The following is a 24,484-nucleotide window of genomic DNA, read 5'->3' as shown; positions in this document are numbered from 1 at the left end:
AGAAAGTAAAAGAAAGAAAAAGAGAGAAAGAGAAAGCAAAAGAGAAAGAGTGAAAGCAAAAGAGAGAAGAGAAAGAGAGAGCAAGAGAGAAAGAGAGAGCAAGAGAGAGACGGAGGGACGCGGCTCACCAGGCAGATGACGTCGAAGTGCTCGTGCCGGAAGAGGTGGGACTGGTACACCGTGCGCACCAGAACGAGCGCGGACACGCCGAGCGCGACCAGGCGCAGCGCGGGCAGGTGGGACTCCCGGCCCAGCAGGAGCGCCACGACTACCACCATCAGCAGCACCAGCTTCAGGGGGCACACCTGAAGCCCCACACACACACACACACACACACGGTTTGGCTTCCATCCGACGGGGCCGAACATTGCCTGGTCAGGTTTAGTGTCGGTGTTGGTGAGGCAGGATGGTGAGTAAGACATTCGCTAGCTGCTTCTAGCGCGGTGTCTCCTCCAAGCGCTAGTCTTCTCATCGTGTATAACACAACTATGAGATTTCAGCGTCAACCATAACATTACGTGGCTTTCAAGAATCCCGGTGTTTCATAAACCTAAAAATTATTTTTAGCCATTTTCACTCTCCTAATAATACAGTTTAAAAATATAAACAGTATGTACCACTCATTCGGCCTCAGTGTATTCTTAAATGTTTTTTTTTTTTTGTAAAGAAACCTTACCTCAATATCTGGGGTAGTTTTAAATTGTGTGTGTCATTCAGAAGCTCTGTGTGCCCGGGCAGGCCTCGTCTCACAAGCCATGTGTGTTATTTTTTTCTTATAATTACTATTAAAGTAATTGTGATATCACTAATAATTGTTGTGTTTCATCACAAATTTTACACTTATTCTCCAGAGGGGTGAAGGTCCAATTGCTCCTTGAAGGTTTTTTTTTTAAATTAATCTCAGTTTTTATTTTAATTAATTAACAAATTTCCCTATAATCTGTATGGCAACTGCTGTTGCATTGTTAATGATACTTACTTCGTCTCTTGGCAACAGCCGTTGCCAAGACGCCTCGTTCACTTTTTGATCATATTACAGTCTTTCCGCAATCATCTTTGCTATCATACTGACAGTGTAATGTTGGTTAACATAACTGTGAATTTGAAAGAAAACTGCTTAATCCAAGATGTCATCTTTGGTTTAAAATTATTCCCCGATATCTTACTTCTAATGATTTTTTTTGTAAGTTTATTTTCAAAATTCTATTATGTTTATTTTTCCATTCGAGATGTGGCAGTGGCATACCCTTGATTAGGGGCATGTGTAGTGAGCAGTGTGAGAGTGTTCCGCCTGTGGACTGCCGTAGCGAAGCACTGGCACATCAGCTAGTAGGTATGTAATTTAGAGGAATGCCTTAAGGAGCCCTTCTGGTCGGGGTGTTATCTGTGCCAGCGAGGCGGGATGATAAGCACGAGGCTCGCTGGTGCTTCTAGCGCGGTATAGCCTCTGGACTGGCGCGCTGTCTTCTCGCCGTGCATCGAGCGGTGACCGTAACATTACACGGCGGAGAAATGAAGGTAAAGGTGTCATGCAAGTCCCTTTAGTGCTTGCAAGGATCTGTACCAGTTGTTTTACAACTAAAAATTACTCTAAAAACACGACTATTAGCAATTTTAGTTTCTTCTGAAAATACAGTTTAAAAAACTTAATTCGATATCACAAGTACTTTTCAGATCTCTGTGAATTCTTGAAAGCTTTACGTAACCCACCCCCACTTGAATATACTCAGTACTTTTGAAATTGTGTTTTTTTCCTTGAGCTCTGCGCACCGTGAAGACGGCGCCCTTGAGTTAACAGTGTCTAGCTGCTGAAAATAGCTTCCCTCCCGAAGTCGTCTGTGTTTATTATTGAATTAATTAACAACTGTAACAAAACAGTCAAAGGCAATAATTTATGGACTTTGAAAAAAAAAATAATGTGTAAGAACTTCCTTAGCAAAATCCAATACTCAAGGTTAAACATTAAAAAAAAAACAATAATGGTGCATGTACTTATGTATGCGTGTAAGAAGTTATACTTACTTAACGTGATAGAAAACTAGCTTTAATTTTTCATGCAAATAATTAATAGAAAAAATTAAAAAATACTGGAGTGATATTTTAAATACAGTTTGTAAAGTATAAATTCAATCTTTTTTTAAAAAAAATTACATAAATACTCATTATTCAATATAAATATAAACACATTGTCAAAATTATTTATTTAATTTAGTAAAATAATAAAGATAAATTTTAATCAATAATTAAAAGCAATTAATATGCAAAATATTTATTTTAATTTATTTATTTTTATTATTTATTAAAGAATAATGTAACAATTTATAATGCAAATAAAATATACATACGGGAACATAACCTCAATCATATATACATACACAATATTCACAATAAATATATATTTAAAGTTATTTGGACCAGTATTCATTTTATCAATCACTAAAATATATGATTTAAAAGCACATATACATACGTAATTTTTATTTTAATGTAGCATTTTTTGATGCTGTCAATTTTTATTGCATAGTACACGTGCATTGTAAAAATTCACTCTCAATAAATAATTTTTTTCATAATGTGTCGTAAGAAGGATATGTTGGGAAATGTTATAGCACGGAAAAGCACCGAGATCAATACGGGATCTCCCCGCAGGCGGAAAGTCGTGTGCCTCGCTCACGCGGGGAAACTGTGACTGAGCGCACGTGTGAGGGAGAGAAACGCGCCACCAGGGGCGTAGCCAGGATTTCTTTTCGGGGGGTGTTTACTTACACCCTGCCCCCGTACTAGGGATGGGGGTCCGGGGGCCCCTCCCCTGGAAAAATTTTGATTTTAATGTGCGAATTGGTGCTATTTAAGCACTTTCGTAATTAAAATATTGACTTTAAACAACATAAATTTGTGTCCCGACTTTATGATATTTTTAACGAGACACTGTTCAAAACTCATTGCTCAATATTAAGGGTTATCGGCTCAAGGGGTTCTTTTTCTTAGTTTCATCTGAGTGCATTTGCAACAGCTAGACAAGTGTAAATTTTGTCATAAGTCAGGGGTGCTCACAAGGGGGGGGGGGGGGGGGTAACGATGCAGACTCCGTCATTAAAATTTCAGGGGAGGGGGGTGGTTAAAAGACGAGAAAAATGTATATATTATTTACATAATTATAGCTTCTAATGTGAAAATACGTTTCTGGTGCTTTGATAATTGAAAGGGATCTTGTAAATCAAATTGGCAACCCCGCACTTTCCTCAACAAAAGCAGTTTGGCATCTGTCGGTTCAGGATGGAAATATTACCTGATATGACCAAAATTATTATTAGAATATCAGTTTTAATTAATGCAAAATGTGATAAAATATAATACTAAAAAAGTATAATATTATAAAATAATTGAGTAAATCATTGAGAAAATGGCATAAAAAATTTCGGGGGGGGGGGGGGGGGGGGGCCGGAGGAGGGCATCATTAGGTTAGGGGGGAGGGGGGTGAGTCATAGTGTTTGAGGGGGGTGGGCACCTCTGCATAAGTACACACACACACACACACACACACACACACACACACACACATATATATATATATATATATACACACACACACACACACATACATACACACACACACACACACACACATATATATATATATATATATATATGGACACCCAAAACACCCCCCTGGCTACGCCCCTTGCGCCACTCACGCGGCTGTGCGAGGCAGGCCCGGAGAGGACCAGGGGTCGGGCGTCGCGGGGAGGGGTACTCACGTCGTACACGCACACGTAGGCGACCAGCACCAGGCACACCTTCACCAGGTACAGCATCAGGAACCTCCAGACGAGCTCCGTCACCGCGGCGTCGTGGCGCCGCCACGCCGCCCACCTCCGCCACGCCCAGGCCCGGAACGAGTCTGTCGCCGCGGCGCGGTTCCGGCGTGCAACACCAGGTCAGCCAGTTGTGAACTACGCTTGCGCTTTCACGGAGGACGCGGGGCCACTTGGTCTCAGCGTTGCTACGTTCCAGTTTGGCCCGGCAACACAACCCGGAACAATAACAAACACATGCATGTCAAAACTGTTGTAGATACGTAGATAGTTTTTCAATTTCGGTAGAGTTTTTATTAAAAAAAAAAAAAAAATTTGCAATGCTTCCGCATGACAAAGAAACATTAGTTAAAAAATTATTATAAATTATTCGAAAAAACCATAAGCATAAAACATTCCCAGCTAAAGCATTACTATAGGTAGGGGGAAGGAATTATGCAATGTTACAGCGTAGCCTTGCATTTTTCAAATGCATCCTGCAGAAATCTTTGGGTTGCATTTTAGGGACAAAAATTATATGTGCAATTATATAGAAAAGCAGGACAGAACAGGAAGTAACGGAAAGGTAATACGTGTCGCTGGGAAGTGGCCAAGCGTGTCTCCTTGGGGCACGGCACATTTCTTCGAGTGCCACACCCGCTCAGAACGTGTTGACCACGCAGTGATTAGCAAGCAATATTTAGACACACACATCAGCGGCGTTACAACCAACTGATATTTTTTAGAAACAGTTTTAAGTGCAACCGGGCCGTGTCGAGTCGGCGGTTTTCGGTTCCGTGCGGCCGTGCAAAGTTTTGCTCGCCCGCACATTTTAAGTGCCTTGCCACAATTCGCTACAGCAGTTGGTCAAAGCTATCTTTCTTGACATGTACTTATTATTACACGTGACTAATTTCTAATGACGATAAAGAGGATATTGTCAATTTTTAACGATGAAATTTGTTTTTTTTTTTTCACGACACCACAGAATGGTGTCCCTGGTAGTCGAGGAGCACAGAGCTTGCCTTCCTGGTGAGCGCTCCTCTTCGCTCCGGCCGGAGTCCTCCTGCCACCGGCGCCGACTGCCCCGTCCGCTGCCGTGCCGCCCCTGAAGCACGACACGCGCTCAGCATGGCTGTCCACACAAATATGTACAAACACTTGCCTCCCTTCCCACCACTGAGATTACAAATTACCCTCACAGATATATTCATCTACCTACTTCACAAACTTTCCAAAATGAATGAAGACAACTCAGCCCCCACCACTAACTACTTCACACAGAACCTCGCATGCGCCGTTGACCTGCGCGTGTGACCGTGCACCAGAACAACATCTGGGGAAAAAAAAAAAAAAGTACGTGTTCCAAGTCTGGGCGGTGTGGCACACCGCGGCACGGCATTCACGCCTCAAACTACTCTCACTGGGGAATTTCAAAGCAAATCCTCGGGACTTCTCCCTGACTTACTAGAACGTGGACATCCTGACTCAGTAACTCCGCTGCAAACGTTTCAGGATGACGAAGGCAATCTTTACAATCAAACCTTTGCTGACGGATCAACGTGTGCAAAACTATTTCTGATTATTATTATTATTATTAGAAAGCTGAAATATCATTACAACATAATGGGGGAAGAAATTTTAATTTTTACATCTAAAAATTATATACTTTATACTGAACTGTTTGAAATTATCTTTAAACAAATTAATTTTATAAGTATTTTAAATGGAGATTCCACTGCCCGCGGGAACGGCAGGGAGCGGAAGGGACGGACTCACCCGGGCTCCGAGGCGCGGTAGGGGTCCGTGACGGCCAGGAAGAGGGGGTGGTACACGTGCAGGTAGATGACGGACACAGCGATGAACATCACCGGACCAATCAGGTGGATGAACAGCGAGTACGACGTGTTGTACTCCTCCAGGCCCAAGTCCAGCAGGCTGCACAGCCACGACCCCACTCTCGCTCATCGTTCGTCGTTACTAGTGCTCAGCGGCCAAATTTCCTTCTTATCATTTTTACTTTGTTGCATTTTTTATACGTATAACATTACTCAAACATCAACTCAGTATAAAAGTGTCTCAGCGGAACTACTAAACCTCCATAACTTTTTAAACAGTGGGAAAAAATATATATATTTTATTTATATTGTGGTTTTATTTTACTTCTGATGGTAACATATTTTTTAAATTTACAATTTTTTTTCTTTCTGTCACTGACTTATTATTTCAATACTATAAATATGAGTCAAATAATCAAAATAATCATACTTATACATTTCCTTCTGATGTATCTCCATAGGCCTTTAGCCATGTCTGTAAGGCATCAGTTATAGATTGCTTTTTTAACTTTGAAAAATAAAAAAAATGATACATAAAAAAAGTTTTCTGGTTTGCACGTAATATTTTAGGATTTAAAAAAAAACAACATATAATAAAGATATTTGAAAAGAATTATATATGTACATCAATACATATAATGAGGTAATTGACGTGAATTTCGCTGCAGCTTGTGTTTTTCTTTGCACTTTGGTGTTATGCGATGTGTTTACTGTTATTCCAGTTGGGTCAGCAATCGCTTCTGGCGACTGCTAGCACGTCAGCCTCGCGAGACGAGGGCGGATGGTTCGGGCACCGAGTCGTGACCCAGTGGTGCTGAGCCCGAGTGTGCTGCCAGCGTGACTTACACGCGGGGCGGGATGCCCAGGTCGCGCTGGAAGAAGGCCGCCACGTGGTCGAACTGGTACGAGTAGATGAGCAGCAGCACCACAAGGGAGTAGAGCAGAACCACCAGCCACATGGCGTACAGCAGCAGCCGCCACAGCCGGTAGGAGATCTGCCGGCAGGTTCACGAGCCGAGATCGGCCATCTCCAGCGTAACGTTCCAGGCACAGTTCAACACAGGAGTCAAAGTTAGTTAGTTCCGTTGGAACGAATGCCGTTCCGATACTTGACACCGTTATCTGATATTGGAGTGACGTTCAGCTCCCGGCCGATCACAATGTATCGCCGCAGGTATTTGTGGCATCGGGGAGAAAAAAAAAATACCTGCACAGATTATTTTTTTTTTTTTCACATCCTCGCCTCTTCAGTTTGTCGATCGCAACAGACAACAGATCCTCTTCGCCGTTCAGGTTGCATCAGTCAACTTGTATTTTTAATTTTTAAAGGTGAAGTTTATTATGTGTCTACCGATTAACTACGAATGAAAAATAAGAGTGTGTGGTTACCTAACAAATACATGATGTACATCTGGAAAAAAAAAAAAATTTCTCACAGTTGTAACGTTGCAGACCCCTGCCATCCTAGCTAAATATTTTTCTTTTAAACTACTTTTTATGCATGTAAATATTTCTTAAAAAGTCTTTCTAATGATATTTTACCGTTTTTATGTATTTAAGGGTTGATATTTCACTTGCTGTATGCTTTAATAATGTACCTTGTATTCTAACAGACATTTCCTATCATTACTATTTTTTATGTAATTATTCACAATTAAGCCGCTGTAGTGGATGTTTGCCTGTTTTGGCCTACTTTTTCAGGTTTTTTCTAAGTAAATGAGTTTAATTTTGTCAAGTAACTTGTATAATGATTGCCGTTTGTAATTTTCATTAACGTGTTGCATAACAGTTGTAGAACACGGGACTGTGCCTGAGGTGATTTGTGTAGAAAGAAAGAGGCATAAGAGGTCTGTAAGTGCGAGTGAGAAAGAAACAGTGACTCTCCGCCCAACAGAGATAAAAGCTGGGATTCACCACTGGTCGTGGGAACTGTGTGATACAGTCCGGAGCATGACGTCTTCACCTGAAATTTCACACTGGGGAATTTTCCAGGATTTTGAGTGAATTCCCCGACTGTTCCCTGACTTGCCCAGACGCGGAGACCCTGGGGGAACGGCGCTCACCTGGAAGAGCAGCACGAAGACGAGGAAGAGCGCCATGTAGCCGACGCGCTGCAGGTTGACCTGGGAGCCGACCAGGCTCATGGCGTACCACGCGGCGCCCGCCACCACGATCCAATACTTGGACATGAGCACCAGCGTCAGCGAGCTGGCGGACTCGATCAGGCTGTTCTGCCGGCCGGTCGACGCGTCTGCGCACAACCAGCCGCGCTCGAGGCTCCCGTTTGAAACTTTCGTGTTGCATTTGCTCGTGTTCGATCTTGGTTACGTACGTCTAGAGACCCGGAAATTTTGCGGATTCCTCTGGCCTCAGGATAGAATTCAAAGTTGTAGGTGTGCTCGACCCATGTTTACTTTCCCATTGGTTGATTTCTTAGCGAGAACATTATTATCCTTGTTATTTGGCACTACCTGATTCGCTTACTTCTCTCCTAGCTGGGCATCGTTGGCCCACGGTCGTAGAGGGGCGTGTCCAGATAACTACGTGCCAATCACGGACACGGTGCGAGAGTGTGAAGGTTTGCATTCTAGCTTGCGACTAAATGAATCCGCGAAATTTCCGGGTCTCTACGTATGTCAAATTTAAATTCACCCTTAAATAAAAAAAAACATTTATTAAATTCTTTCATAGTCAGCAATTTAACTTCCAGCAGTGCTTTGTTAACTCAAATTTTGTTTTGTTTTGGACAACTCACTTCACTTTATAGTCTAGTGTGGAATTTATCTCTGGAAACGTTTAACCATTTTTTTTAAACTTAATAATCTGTTCATTTCTTTAAAAAAAAAAACATTGTTCAATATTTTTTAAAAGGTATATATATATATCTGTAGACACACTGGGGTTAACACTGTAGCGTCGACTGTGTTTTGGTACCGGTTGAGTTTCTTTCAGACACCTGTCTAATGTCAGTACTAAACATATTTCAGGACTCTTCCACAAACTTTTAACAAACCTTTTTTAAAGTTATATTTTAATCAAAGGGTTATTTTTTAAATCTACGTACCAAACCGAAATTAAACACGAGCAAATGCAATACAAAATTTTCTACAATTCGCAAGAATGCACAGATTTTTAAGTTAGTAAAAGCCAAACATTTCCACAGATAATGTCCACATGTGACAATAAACTGGAGCGAGGCGTAGGAAATAAAATGCAAGTTAGTGAATGGATGCTGGAAGTCAAAATTCCCTGACTTCAAGCACCATTGCTGATTATTGTGGGACTTTCTCCTGATGACAATTTCTCTATATGCCTATATGTTATTCTCAGAAAAAAAAATAGTTTAAAAACACAATATGGAAACACAAATACTTATCCGCCCTCAGCATATTATTAAATGCTCTTTTCATAAACAGTCGCCACTCTGATAATTTTAAAAAGTTGAATCGCATTATATTTTCTGAAGCTCTGCCCTCTGTTAATTTCTTCATTTTCCTCCTTTCCCCAACAAAAATGGACTGAAATGAAAATGATGACAACTCAACCTTGTAGAGTCTGCCAAATAAAATAAAAAAAAGATAAACCATTTGCAACATTACCAGACTTGATTTACTGTTCATCAAGTTAATTATTCAATAACATTAATCACGTCATTAAAAAAAAAAAATTTGTTGCTGAGATTGCAAAATCTCTTCCATCTCGACTTACAAATAACCCCGCACCAGATGCAGCGGACGCATGTGGCCAATGACTGTTTGCTGTCAAGACTACCACCCGAGGCACATCTCGAGTCTGCTGGCCCGGAGCAAGCTTACCTCTGTCGCTGCGCTGCAGCACGTACTGGCGCAGCACCAACCAGAACGTGCACGTGTACAGTAACTGCCAACACAACACACACCTCGCTGCCAACGCGCTCGTACCAGCACTTTCCTGTACCCCTGTTCCTGGTTTCCACCTGCCGATTCGGCGGACGTTTGTTCACATTTGTACCGCCCGTTCTAGCCTGCTTTTATTAACGGCTGCGGTCGAGCTGTTCGGAAGAAAATTAGATCAAAATATTACTGTGAATATTTTCATATGTACTTATTTAAATGTCCAAAACAAATCTTCATAATGCAAATGTAATGATGTGAGTTGACGTTTTTCCTTCAGTTTAACCTCCAATACAGGTACAGCTGATACATTTGTGAACAAACGGCCGTCACGTTGGTACGTGTAGTACACTGACATCCCCCTAACTTTCTGGCTTCACCCCCCCTTATCGGGAATCGGACATTATGCTCCATCTGCATATTTCCTGGATCTCCGTCCCTGGGGCTACGGACAGGCTAGGGTAGGGGGCCAAGATCTCCGGGACAAAAATTACAAGTCTATTGCTAATAAAAATCTACAAGCAGAGTTCTACAAAACACCGGGCGCCAGGTCCCCGCAAAGCCTAACTTTCCTTCTTAACTTCTGCCAAGGCACCAAGATACACCCATGCAGTGGTTTCGAAGACACCGGCCAATTTCGCTGTTACCAAATCTTGTTCTGCGGAAATGACTGGGTTCTGAGACTCCAGGTTGGCATTTAAATTTGTAATAAGTTAACTCATCACTGATATTGCATTAAGCTTCTCTAAAGCTCCCTATTAATACCTTAGTGTTAAATAAAATCTTAAAAGTGCAATTGCTCACTGGCTCTTAAGACTTTGTGCCCGGCTTCTAAACTTCCAGAGATTTTGTAGAGCAGGATGTGCCTGATGGGGAAGCGGGGGCACAGCGACCAGAGGGAAGGCCCACCTTGAGCAGGATGTGGCCGATGGGGAAGCGGGGGGTAGCGCTCGAAGCCCAGCTGGTTGATGTTGAAGTGGCCGATGCGCGGGGGCAGCTCGTGGTCCTCCAGGTCCAGGCTGAACAGGTACTGCATGGCAAGCAGCAGGTGGGCGTAGGCGACCAGCAGCGGCGAGGTGCGCAGCATGTTGGTGCGCGGGCTGGGGGGCACGATCCAGGCCAGGCACGCCCACACCAGCAGCACCAGCGCCACCAGGCTGTGGTGCGTGATGCTCCACACCTGCGGCACGCCCCGGAGCTTCCAGCATCGCGCTCTGGAGCCTCGAGCAGTAGTAGTGGCAGCACTCGTCTGGACATCTGGTCAGTGTACGCGCTTTCCTGGCCGAATAACAAACTAACTTTAGGTTTGTGTGCAAATAATCACCTGAAATGAAATAATAAAAGTCCTGGAGTGAATTTTAAAAAAAATTAGTATTCAAGATTTATAAAGACATTTTTTAATTTACATTTTAATTTATTAAAATGATAGAGATAATTTTTTTAGATTATGATTATCAATAAATATGCTGTATATGTATTCTATTTAAATTATTAATTTTAATTATTTATTAAAAAATATGGATTTTTTATACTTTATAATGGAAATAAATTATACATACAAGAACATAACCTCACTTTATATAAATACACTTGGAGAAGTTTATAAATACAATTTCCATCATTAATGTTCACAATAAATAAATGTTTTTAATAATATAGATTAGTAATGAATATTAAGCGCCTAAACAAGTATAACTTCAAAATAAGCAGGATAGCTAGGTTAGATACTTGAATACGTAGACAGAAGTATTAAAACTAAGAAAAGCAGGAAAAAATTAATAATTTTTTTTAGTTTTACTAATTTTAAACATTTTTATGGACATATGCCATTGCTGGATTTCACTGAATGTCACAGAGAAGCAACAAGAATGAACAAGGAAAACAACTACACAAACACACAGGGAAAAAAAAAAAAAAAGCTAAAATTAGCAGATGTCAAATGTTAAATGAATTGACAGCACAAAGAAATCAGTGGAAGGATCTAGACAGAAAAATAAATAACAGCGCAGACGAACACAGCGGGCCTACAACGACGAGACAAGAACAGGAAAAAAAAAACAAACAACAACATTGAACAACACAGCGGCAAACAGACGAACCAAGCGACGATACAAAATTTTTTTAGGCAAATAGCGTTTAATCCGGACTTTCAGTGACCCGGACAGGGTTCGGCCCCATCCAGCCCGGATTAACGGGACTCCACTGTGTTTCATTATTTGTATTCAATATTGTTTTCAAGTACTTATACTTCACAATAAATAATACTCAATTGTATCTGAAGTGTAGAGAAGCGGGTGCGACCAAGGATGCCGAGGGGTCCACCACTAAGACCCTCAGCTGCCGGCGGGCATCCCACAGCCTTAAGTAGAATGGAAACAGCTGGGCGCGTCTCACCATCATGGCGACGCTGGCGATGAGGTACGAGTCGCGCAGCAGGATGTTCTTCAAGCTGTCCATCACGTCCTCGGCACGGCTGGGCGCGGCGTCCCTCGCCGCGCCTCCGCCCGCGTCACCTGCGGCATCCACACGGCTCACTCGCTTGAACTGGGCACCGAGGGCTTGAAGGGGAGCACACGGCCCCCCGCGCACATTCACCGACCGCGTTCGCGCCGTGTGTTACTCAAACTACCGGCACACACAAAGCATGAATAACATTTTTTTTTTCTCGTATTAATTACATTACAAGCTACAGCATGTACAGGACCAGCGCGTCCATGTATGCGAACCATGCAACCGCACCAAGTAACTGGGGGCGGCGCAGCACGACACACAACAGCCGATACAACATGTTTAACGATTATTGAAACTAGATGAAAATGGATTTTTGTAACAGTTTGGAATGTTTATATTGATATATAAGTAATTATTTAAAGTCCACGGTGACCTGTTTTTGATTTGTAATAAGTAAAAAAGTAAAAAAAAAAACACAAGCCTGCTTTTATTTGATTGTTGACAAAATATTAGGCTTACGTGATGTATTTTGAGGCAAAGATAATTTTTTTTTTTGGGGTGTCCGAGGAGGGGGGGGGGGGGGGGGCGGCATTAAGGTTTATCGCCTAGGGTGCCAATTTACCTTGCACCGGCCCTGAGCACGTAACAGCCAGAACCAAATATCTTTGCTATGTGACGACGCAAATGAAATGAGCGCTCACCTCCCTCCACGTCGATGGCCACGGAGTCGCTTCCTGCCGACTGCGGCTGCTCCGATCCGCTGTCCCACGACTGGAACATCCACACAAGCCACGCTGCACACTTCAACCACATCAGCTCAGCTGTACAATGAAACAGGAGAGCTCTACGATTCTCGCATGGGCAAACAGGGCGTTGCCACACCAGTCCAATAGACGGCAGGTGATGTGGCCAATATCGACAACGTATTTTGTTAAAATTCACCAACATCATTGATAGTACAGCTTAAAATTACAGGACCATCGAGAATGACTGCCAGGATTCTCAAACTTATTTAACGGACTGTGGCCCTGTGGTTCAAGACTTAGCTTAGTATACTTTTTTTTACGTACATACACCATTTCAGCCCTGGTGATATCCAGGCCGTATTCAATCTCCTGCCGTGTATTCTGAATTGTGTCCACATTTGCAGTTGCAACTGCTGCAGACAACCTCACTTTAAGGTAGGTACTGGACGTTTGTTAACTTCCCAGCATGCACAAGGTTTCTAAAATATCCCCACAGAAAAAAAATAAAGGTTTTGTGTGACTATGTGTGATGGTAAGCCCTAAACTGCCACATGCGCGGGGAGCAAGAGCGAAGCTACGAGACCACCCCGTTCACTCCGCTCAAGTGCGAGGCGGCAGAAGAGACACCACCGGAGATGATGTACCGAGCTAAGTCCGAAACTTTAAACTTTTATGAACATTTAAAGACTCCATACGTGTACACCCATTCAAAAAACTTGTTTTATAATAGCAGTTTAGGATTTCGGCAATCATACGCGATGACCCTGTAACAGTAGGAAAACAGCGAACAGTTTCATAACAAAGGTGATACAACAGCTGACCACATAACTGTTTGATGACAAAATTTTTAAAGACTCTGCAGGATTATTTAAATAAATTATTTTACAAGAGCTAGACACCTGCATTTCGCGAAAATGTTTCGTGTCATGAGGTTTCTCAAAACACTGTGGCTGTTTCTTGTATTGGCTAGAGCCACAATTATTTAGTAGATTCATGGAGTAGCAGAGTAGCCTTGAAACACACTGATGACTGAACTACAGTACCCTTGGTAATATTCAGCCAGTTACACTCAAGGAGAAGAGGTTACATACATCACATGTTAACTCGACAGAGGTTGCAACCTTTGTCATCCACCAAAGAGCACTAGAAAAGGCTTGATCATGTAAAAACAAGTTGAGTTCCAGCCTGGAATGAAACTAATTCGTGAAACAGTCAGTGAAGCAGTGACGAATCGCGGACGTCCAGTTGAGTGCAGGGAAGGCACATCTCTCCGACTAGCAGGCCTGTGCGAAGCTTCGTCCAATCAAATCAATCCAAGATCTTTCTCAATATATTCTATTTGACCTCACCAGGAAATTTTCTGCTTTTTTCATTTGAAGCAGCGGTTATGATGTAAATTTTGCATCTGATGTAAAGCTTCGCGTTTGTTGCGAAGCTTTAAAAACATTAAAAGCCTATTATTCACTCACGAAAATGTCTCTTTTTTGGTTATGTGTTTTGCTTGGATGAAGTTGGTTACTTAAAAAAAATTGGTTGTCTGTAAAGTCGGTTTACGGACGATAGTTTAACGTGACAACGTCATAACAAAATCTTGATGAAATGATTGCATACTCTTATGAATAAAATTGAATCATTTTTTTGAATTATCACTATTCTGTATGGATACAAAGAAGGAGTAAAATTAAATCTACAAATTAATTGATAAATTTACTTTTATTTGCACTCATTAATTCAAATATGTTTATTACTTTAACGAAGAGATTTTTTTTTAACTTTAACTTTTATACGTGTTCGCTATTTAACTTCTTCCAATCTGTGTTATTCTGTTAAGGATAGGACGATGGTAGGAAAAATAGGAAACGAATGGGAGTGTTTCAAGGATGATGTGCCTCGAAAAAGTCAAATGGATGGTTTTTCCAATCTAGTGGAAGAGAGATAGATGCGGCGCAAGCGTACAAATGATCGTAACGGGACACGGCGTAACGGGACACTTTTTCGTGCATGCAGCCGGCGTTCATCGATTTATTAGACGTTGTCACGCCAAAAAACAAAAAATAAAGACTGTCCATTTTGTTTTGTGAATGCTTGACGCACGGTTGTTTGTGTAGAGGGCCCGAGGGGCGACTCACGCTGGCGCGCAGAAGCAGCCGCGAGGTGGCGGCCAGCACGTTGAAGCCCAGCAGCAGCACCGCGGGCGTGGCGTAGTAGTCCCAGTCCGCGTACATCAGGCGGTCCGCCTGGGGGTTGTCGCAGCTCGTCGTCGCCAGCACCGTCAGCCCGAACAGCCTGCCGGCCGTCCGAGGGGATCACTCCCCTTCCATCAGGCGAGCCCTGCCACCCGGGGCCCCCCGCGGGACACGCAGTACACACAGGACACCACCTTCACCTCCCCGCCTCACTCGGCCAGCCAGACGAGCGGCTGTGTCCTGAGCTCTACAGAGGGCTACACAGCCGGCGACCTCTGTGTGCAGGGGCGAAGCCAGGGGGGGGGGGGGGGGTTTAGGGGTTCAACCCCCCCCCCTACCCCCTTAGCACCAAATCTTTAATTAATTTCTTATTCATCACTCAAAAAAATTTCATATAAAAATTAGTAAAATTTTTACCATTACAATATTTAAATTTAAGAACTGAAAACTGCTAAAATACATAACACTATTTTTCACTTTAAGCTTTAATATGGGTGGGGGGGGGGGAGGGGGCATGCTTCTTAACACCCCCCATACACAAATCCTGGCTACGCCACTGTCTGTGTGTCACACAACTCTGGCCGGCTCCTGGCCTCCAGATCGTACTTCGACTGCGGTGTGCATTTTGAACTCTCTCTCTCTCTCTCTCTCTTTACAATACACAATTCCTGCCATCAGCGCGTTCCTTGACTCGGTGTGCTCTGTTACCAGAGGTACGTCATAGCGAGCAAACATTTCGGACACAACTTTATAATTTATTGAAATTTCGATGTGAAACTTCTTTTGGGGGCTGAATTTTAATGCAAGTTTTAGTGAAACATTAGGCAGCTTTTCTGATGCGAAATGGATGGAGAATAGGTTGCGGACAGTGTGGAGAACTCGCTCCCTAGAGCGGGCTCCACGTGGCGGCGTGTGGCTCAGGTTGAACCCCGCCGCGCTGCAGGGACAGGCGGGTCGCGGCGCTCCTGACGCCACACCCACTTGCTGGCATCTAGCACGGGAGTATTTGAGCACAACGGGGTGTGCGATTATTGTTGAGCACATTCCCGCAGCCCGTATTCGAAAGAAAACGGTGTTCTTTCAAGTACGTACGATTTCAATCACTTACATAATATCAGTATCGTAAAAACACTGTTGTATGAGTATTGAGTGTGGTATAAATTGTTTACAATTTATTTAAATTTGAATTTAAAATTAAGTAAAAAAATTGTGATTATATTCGGCAATGGTTAGGTCAGTACAAACGTCGTTATTGCAAAGTGGAAAACTGACGGTCCTCTCGAGTCTGTGTTATCGAGGTTTGCCTGTAAGCTACGAGTGTGACAGACGGGGCGCGGGAGGCGGTCACCGGAAGTACAGGTTGTCTATGTCCCCCGCGGCGTCCTGCGCATACTGCCACTGCACGGCCACGATGCCGCACAGCTGCAGCAGCATCGTCCACTGCGCCAGCCGCAGGGCGCGGGCGAAGGGCTGTCGCAGCTCCCGGCCGCACGCCCACCAGTTCATGGCCACCACCAGCACCAGCAGGTACACGGCGCCCGGCAGGGACGGCTGGATGGCCGCCGCGCACGCCAGCACGGCCAGCGACAGGTACTTGCCTGCGCACGCGCACGTACCTCCCTCTCTCAGCCAGTGGCGGGTCCAGAGGTTCACCTCGGAGGAGGGTACTCCAGGATCTCAGAGTAGCCGGAGAAAAAACTGTCTTAAAATTACTCAATTTGTATTTAATCTACTCACACTACACATAACATCCAACAACTATATTTTATGATTATACAAGAAATTCATTAATTATATAAAAATATTTCATTGGTTTCAGAAACACAATAATTTTTGTCGGCAATATTAATGCAGCAGACAACTGGTTTTTCAAAAAAAAGAGGGGGGGGGGGCGGCACTTGCCCAGGGTGCCCCCTCCCCCCCCCCTTGGATCCGCCACTGTCTCTCAGTGGGTATAAGGTTGTTAAAATGTAAAAAAAAAAAAAAAAAAAATTATTCTGTCCATGATAATTGAACCACGGACCTCACGCTTACGAAGTGCACGCCTCACCACCAGTGCTACCAACACCGTTGTGAAGCAATCGGGAGAATACCTATGTATTATAATCATTGAAAATCCAGTTATTTTTAGGTCTTTTCAAACCTGGGATTACCTGCTTTTTACTATGACTATTTTAGTTTACCATATATATATTCCAGGTTAGTTCAACTATCATAAAGTTTCATCTGGCTAACCGAATACATTTTGGCATGCACCCAAGTATTTACCAAAGTGACGACATGCGGGTTCACGTTGCTACACGTGCGCCCGCCATCTTTTCGAGGTTTTCGAGACTCCCGCGCAGACTTACAGACATTTGTAAAACTGTACACGAAAAAAAAAAAAAACTATAACGCTACAAAATAGTAGCAGAAATTTTTGCTCTGTGTTGTCCCAGTACCTCCAGTAATTAAAAGTTATATTTGTAAACCGTTTCCTGAATAGCTTTCCAGTATTGTGACTGCGCACATTAACAAGCATGATGGAACAAAATAAAGGCAAATTGTTTACTATTAAGAACCCATTTATAACAAAATAAGTGTACTTGAATAGAAACGAATTTCAATGATTAAATTCATGAATTGTAACGAAACAAATCATTGGAAAGAACTCAAATAAGTGGAAATGTTATCCATTTGAACATATTAATGTGAAATAACCAAAATAATCTTAATTGATACCAGTTATAAATGAAATATATCCAATTATAAGAAATGAGTCAGAATACTAATACATCAAACAAAATCACACTATACAATTTAAATGAAATGATTTGTATCCAAAAAAAACTTAAATAAGTAAAATGAAGTTGAAAAAGATAACAAAGCATCAAAAGAACCCATTTGAAACGAAATAAGTGTACTTCAATAGAAACAAATTGCAATGATTAAATGCTTGAGCAAAAGACGTTCGGCAATGTTCGTACGGAATACTCGGTATGACTGGTGCGGAACGCCGTGCACCGGGACCGACCTGCGAACAGCAGGACGGGCGACGGGCGGGCGCGGCGCTCGCGGGGCGCGGCGCGGCGCAGGGCCAGGTACGTGGCGACGGCGACGCCCAGCACGGCCGCGTCTGGCAGAACGGCCCGCGCCGCGTCGGCCCGCGCCAGGCGGTCCAGCCTCATGAACCCCGCGTGCCGCAGCAGCGTCTCCAGGCCTCCGCCTGGCGAGCGACACGGAGACATTCCCAGCACGTGGAGTTCGAGGAGGCGTCTCATGCACCATGCTCTCTTCACTGCTATTAGTTAATGGGGTCGTCCATTAATCACGTGATGTTTTTTTAGCAAATTTTTAACCCCCCCTTCCCCCTAGTGATTGGTGGTGAGGTTTTAGACTCCACCCCCCCCCCCCCCACCCCAATAAATCACGTGTATTTTTTTGGTACAAAATATTTTTTAAAATTTTCAGAATATTATCTTTAAATATAGGTATAATCTAATTTAATTCTGGAAAATTAAGCACAGCATGTATTCAGCGCCAAAATCACAGTCTTACTGGCGACTGGCAAGCTGAGCCAGGCGGGGATATTGTTGCCTGGCTACAGCGAGTCAAGGTCACACGTCGCTTTTCGGTTTAGTATAAACTGGCCGAAAAATAAATAAGTGTGATATCTCTCTACACCCCCCCCCCCCTCCCCCCCTTTTTGAGCCTCACGTGTTTAATGGACGATCCCTAACAGCTATTTCTGTAAATTTAACACTGTTCAGCTCTTGCATTAAGGTATGCTTGGTTACAGTGTGTTCTGAATATTAAGACTTAATAGAAAGGACAAACTAAATGGTTGCTTTCCCGGTCATCATGTTCCTTTACGAAAAATTGCTTGTTTGGGCATTCCCTGCCACAATTTAAATTTATGCCCCGTTGGTCGCAAACATCCTGTTTGTATTTTTCCAATAACCATCCACTGGGCTGGCTCCAGGAAACCACTCGGAAGGTGTCGCACAAATAAAGATGCAGTATTGCAAACCATTATATTAAATAAGTTGCAGATTGGCTTTGGAATATTTACAAACTTGATTGCTTCAAATACTGAACTTTAGTACTATCATACTACTTTTATAAGAGAAAAGTTTAAAACACCATGAATCTATGCAAACACAAATACACCCTCCAAAATAAAAATTAAATGAAATTCTGTCTCTGGAGGGGCTAAGAGCCCTACTGACACCCTTTACAAGCCGCCCTCGTAATGCACCTCACTAATCAGCATGCAATGACTTAAGTATGCCTCAACTTGATGAGCACTAAACCTGCGAAGTTAAAGAATAGCCTTCACTTTAAACACACATTAGGACATAACCATTGGCAGTGGTAGTGTAAGTATCTACCTTTAATAGCATAGGTTGCCATTTTTCCAAAGAATTTCAGGTTCTGAAAAAACCATACAAGAATCTCACACAGCCTAAAATTCAAACCTGACAGGTGCAGGACCAAAAGGTAGAAAACCATTTGTAACATCACAAAAATACAGAAAGAAAAAACAATGTTAAATAGTTAATGCACAAAAAATAATATAGTTGGTTGAATTCTTACAGATAAGCCTCTATTGCCCAAGCAGTGTATCTGAAGTTTATACCCCTACCATCCACTATCATCCCTAATTATATTTATTTTAAAAGTTTAAAGTAAGAAAATAAAACAGACTTTTTTATTTTAAAGGTGGTAAAAAATAATGTAAAATATAAAGAAAATAATGAAAAACAAATACAAAATTCTTTTTTGTACATAAAATCTAATCACGTTTCCCAATATTTGCAAACTGCACTGGACATGCGCAAAGCATTGTTCGCAGCCAAGTTGCAAACAAATGAACGTTAAAACACCTGCAATCATCCATTATACCTGCGAGCCATCAGTCTTTATTGAGAAGTTTTTAAGGATTCTTTAAGGACTTTCAAGAGAAACAAATTAGGGACTTTCAAGGATATGAAGGGGGCGAAGGAACCCTAGTATTGCGTAACTTGTGGGGTTTGTGATGAACTCTAGTTGTAACAGGGTGGACTCGAGCAGGGGCGCCACAACTAAATTTCCAAAAAGGGGGGGGGGGGGGGGGGGGGGGGGCAATATACCTTATTATAAAGAATCATCGATCCCCCTATTGAAGCGGGGGGTCCGGGGGTCCTCTCCTGGGAAAATTTGTATTTCAAGGTGGAAAATGGTGCTATTTAAGCAGTTTTACTATCTAAAAATTTATTACACAGCACCTTCTTTGCCCCCGTTGGCCCCCACTTCAAGGTTTCATAGGGGGGGGGGGGGGGGCAAAATACCCTTGCCCCCCCTGTTGTTGCGCCCCTGGACGGCAGAGGGGCGGAGGGGCGGAGCCCCCCGGGACGCACTCACAGTCGACGAGCAAGCTGCTGTCGGGCTGGACGACGAACAACGCGGCGTGGAAGGCCGCGTGGCCCACCAGCATCAGCGCGCTGCACGCCACGACCACCAGCACGTACGCCTCCGTGGCTCCTGCAACACGGCACGCCTTCACCTGCTGCCCAGACTCCTCCGGGCATTAGCCCCGTCCGCCTCCCTCCGGCTGAGTCTCGCTGTGCAGCACTGAGCACAGACCTAGTATCAGGCACCGTAGTTTCGTTTGTAACATTTTATTTTCTGTAATATTAGACTTAATTATTGTAACATATCTCTCAGAAATATGGTGTGCCTACAATCATTTGTAGGATTTTAAATGTGCTCCTACTAAAAAAAAAAGTTTGAGAACCAATGGTTTAGAGTATTCTAAGTTTTCATTGTTAAGTACTTATTTTATATAATTTTGTACATCAGTCACCAGTACCATGTCTCAGTTACTCAAATGGTAGAATACATTATGTTTGATGTGGGTATCAAAACAAGAATTCGTATTATTGGAACAAATCAAACTTCATATAAGCAATTGGGGGAGAAAAAAAATAAAGTGCATGGATTCGAATACATTTTTGGTGCAGACATAACATCATAATTCAATTTAACCTTTTGGCACTGTCTTATAACGAATATAGGTACTTATAATGTTTCTTTAAATGGAATCAGATATTACTCTTTAATTTACTTAAGTGTAACATAAATTTTTAATAATAATATTTTTTTTCATTACTTTATCAGTAAAGTTTAAAAAAAAAAATTACTAGATAATTATTGGAATTATTAAAATTTTTTAATAAAAGCCTAAACTAAAGGTTCATTAATTAAAATTTAAATTTCCACACACAAAAATAGGTAATACAAGTCAATTTTGATGTATTTCTTGTTTTGCCTTGTATTTTGGTTCCCACGCGCTTACTTAAGCTCATTTCCCTGTCCCATACAACATTTTTCGCCTGTATTATTGGTCCTTCTGGCAAAATAACTGATAAACTAATATAAAAATTATTATCAAAACACATTTCCACAAACATACACATGATTAAATTTGAATTTAAATTGTTTGTCCCTACACAACATAAAAGATTGCACAGTTATCATTTTATTCAACACTGCCAGTCTGATAAAGATACAGATAATAATAGTTTCAACAAACTCTGAAATGATACGTTACCGATTGTGATCGAACTTAAGACAAGGTCTATAGACATTTAATTCAGCTTCTAATTAATAAACAGTAAACTGCTTGTATCCCTTACACTTAATTAATGTTATCGAAAAACAGATACAAATGATTTTATTTTTAAAATACATTTTGTTTTAAGACATTAAGATGTTGCGTAGCATGAAAAATCACAGATACTGTTTTGTCCTTAGGTATTGCTGTTTTGTCAGGTGATAACGTCTTATAAACCGATGAACGCCGGCTGCACGCACGAAAAATTATCACGTTCCGCCTGAGCCAAGCGTGCACGAACCGGCCAACCACCGTGCGAGAAAATCTTCTGTAATATCAAACAGGTTAAGGCGGGGCTTTTTAACTAGTTGTTCGTGATTATATTCAAACAAATTATTTAAATTAAATTTACAAAAACTGTAAATAATATTTGAAAATTAAAAAAAATGCAATTTTTCATCAATGTTTTCTTATGACGTTATCACGTAAAATTATCGTCCGTAAACCGACTTTACAGACAAGATTCCCCCAGTTTTCCCGGTCTGTGGGACCCCGGCTGACCCCCGCCAGGAGGCTCCGGTACGAACCTCTCCTCGCGCCGGACGGAAGCTTGACGAGGGGCGACACAGCTAGCAGCAGCAGGTACACCATCGACACGAAGTTTCGTCGCAGGTACGTGCCTGCACACACGACACAACCAGCCTCCTCACGCCACAGCGAGCCCGGTTCCTTCCCCTCCCACCGCGGCCGTTAGGGTCCCACACGACCTACCCCTACCCCTCCTTCCTGCGACAAGGGGAGATATTTTTTTAATGTGGTAAAATAGTTATGGTGGTATACAGGGGCGTAGCCAGGGGGGGGGGGGTTTAGGGGTTCAAACCCCTCCCCCCCTAGCACCAAATCTTTAATTAATTTCTTATTCATCACTCAAACAAATTTCATATTAAAATTAATAAAATTTTTACCATTACAATTTTTAAATTTAAGAACCGAAAACTGCTAAAATAGCACTATTTTACACCATTAAATTCCAAATTTTCCCGGGGGAGGACCCCCGGACCCCCCACTTTAAAACGGGGGAGGGGGGCCATGCTTCTTAACACCCCCCATACACAAATCCTGGCTATGCCACTGGTGGTATATGCTGAAAGTTATGGCTTATAAGAGCTAGGTAATATCAATTTAATAAATAAATTTGTTCTGTATCCAAGGATTGAATACTAATTTTTATTAGTTGAAAGGGGTATTTAAACTTTGCCATGGCTTCTAGGAATTAACTTTAATTAAACTTGAATTGAAAGGTCGAATAACACCTAGTTAAATTTAAAACAAAATTTTACGTGTCATTAATTTTGCTGACGTGACCTAACCAATTTTTTACTGAAACTCAGCTGTTGTTATAGGATAAAATCTTATATAAATTGACAACATGGAATTGTTTCTACATGACGAAACAATTTATTTTGTATATTTATTTTACTTAGTTCCAGTGGCGTAGCCAGGATTAGCGTATGGGGGGTGTTAAGAAGTATGCCCCCCCCCTTCCCCCCGTATTAAAGTGGGGGGTCCGGGGGTCCTCCCCCGGGAAAATTTGAATTTTAAGGTGTAAAATAGTGCTATTTTAGCAGTTTTCGGTACTTAAATTTAAATATTGTAATGGTAAAAATTTTATTAATTTTAATATGAAATTTGATTGAGTGATGAATAAGAAATTAATTAAAGATTTGGTGCTAAGGGGGGGGTTCGAACCCCTAAAACCCCCCCCTGGCTACGCCCCTGCTTAGTTCCATTCAGTTGTGAATTTCAAATTTTTCATATTGGTTCGGTAGTTTATAAACAAGTCTGAAATAAATATGAAAAACAATTTTTATGGTATCTCATTTGTACAATCTAAAAACACAGAAATTAAATACCATTGTACTTATTTTAGGTACTCTACAATAAAACTTTACAGAAACAACATCACACCCCTAAAATATCATTTCACCCCTTTGGCACATAAAATATATTCAGACATACTACTTAGAGCCTACATAAAAATATTACTAATTTACATTATGTACCTTAATTAATTTCCTAAAATATAAGATTAATTCATATTAATTTACCTAATTCCATTGCTACCAAATAAAATATAATTTTACGTAGCTAAGCATAATTATTGACATATAGAGCATTTATTGGTAATTTCCTGAGCAGATTTTATTAAAATTTTTGATTTTGAGGTTTTAAACAGTTTTTGATTTTAGTAAGTTTTAAGTTTTTAATTGGTTTCTTGCAAGTAACTTGGCTTAAGCCTAATTATGAAGGCGGATTCATGCATGGAGCAATGTTTCATCTTTCCTAACAATAAGAGTAAATACATGTGGGGATGGAGAAGATAAAATTCTGGTAGCTAGCAGGCTCATTATTGAAATTTCAATTTTAATTTTGTAGCCAATATGCCTAAAACATCAAGTGATAACACTTAAGCTAAATTATTTTTAAAGATTATACCGTAATGGAACATACACAACTTGGCTGACATTTTTCCCCTCGAAGCTCATGCCCCTTACTTTGTATAAATTTTGTACTTACTAGCAGCAAGTGTTCCAGGCAAGACAAATCTTAAAAATAAGACTGCAGCAAAACCCATGGTGTGCAAATTTGGTCTTGGTCGGTAATTGGATTAGCTGCAAAAGAAGAAAAATCATATAAAATTAAATACATATTTTAAAAATTCAAATTTGTCATAGTACTAATAATAAAAGCAAACATAATTTATAGTCTGATGACAGATTCATAATACAAATTACTTTTTATATATATAATTAGTTTAAGGAGACGTTAAAACCTTCTTTTTGATTCACATAGTGGACATTTAAGTTACAATTGTTTCACCAGTCTGAAGTTCATCACTTAATGATGTTCTCAATCGTAATAAGATATCCTTGTTTTCCAAGCTCACATCACATCAATCAATACAGTGACAATTGAATTAATTCAATTTCAAAATAGCCCGGATTATCTTCTTTTGAATACCC

At 41.5% G+C, this 24,484-nt stretch overlaps 1 protein-coding gene across 1 annotated transcript in view; it reads right to left on the bottom strand.

Moving 5' to 3' along the window:
• The window catches only part of LOC134540665 (piezo-type mechanosensitive ion channel component-like), a 67,962-nt gene extending 44,383 nt beyond the window's left edge, over positions 1–23,579 (bottom strand). The window contains exons 1-16 of the mRNA XM_063383536.1: positions 23,570–23,579; positions 22,049–22,141; positions 20,270–20,389; positions 17,901–18,092; positions 16,236–16,485; positions 14,831–14,987; positions 12,657–12,726; positions 11,899–12,017; positions 10,414–10,684; positions 9,448–9,511; positions 7,696–7,883; positions 6,479–6,627; positions 5,574–5,732; positions 4,820–4,902; positions 3,759–3,873; positions 129–305 (exon numbers count right to left, since the gene is read on the bottom strand). Of these exons, the coding sequence (XP_063239606.1) occupies positions 129–305; positions 3,759–3,873; positions 4,820–4,902; positions 5,574–5,732; positions 6,479–6,627; positions 7,696–7,883; positions 9,448–9,511; positions 10,414–10,684; positions 11,899–12,017; positions 12,657–12,726; positions 14,831–14,987; positions 16,236–16,485; positions 17,901–18,092; positions 20,270–20,389; positions 22,049–22,141; positions 23,570–23,579 (2,217 nt within the window). The remainder of the gene's footprint in view (positions 1–128; positions 306–3,758; positions 3,874–4,819; positions 4,903–5,573; positions 5,733–6,478; positions 6,628–7,695; positions 7,884–9,447; positions 9,512–10,413; positions 10,685–11,898; positions 12,018–12,656; positions 12,727–14,830; positions 14,988–16,235; positions 16,486–17,900; positions 18,093–20,269; positions 20,390–22,048; positions 22,142–23,569) is intronic.
• Between the last annotated feature and the right edge of the window lie 905 nt (positions 23,580–24,484).

Source organism: Bacillus rossius, chromosome 17 (assembly GCF_032445375.1).
Source record: "Bacillus rossius redtenbacheri isolate Brsri chromosome 17, Brsri_v3, whole genome shotgun sequence".
NCBI classification, from domain to species: Eukaryota; Metazoa; Arthropoda; class Insecta; order Phasmatodea; family Bacillidae; genus Bacillus; species Bacillus rossius.
The sequence above is the reverse complement of the archived record's forward strand: the minus strand, read 5'-3'. Positions and strand labels throughout refer to the sequence as shown.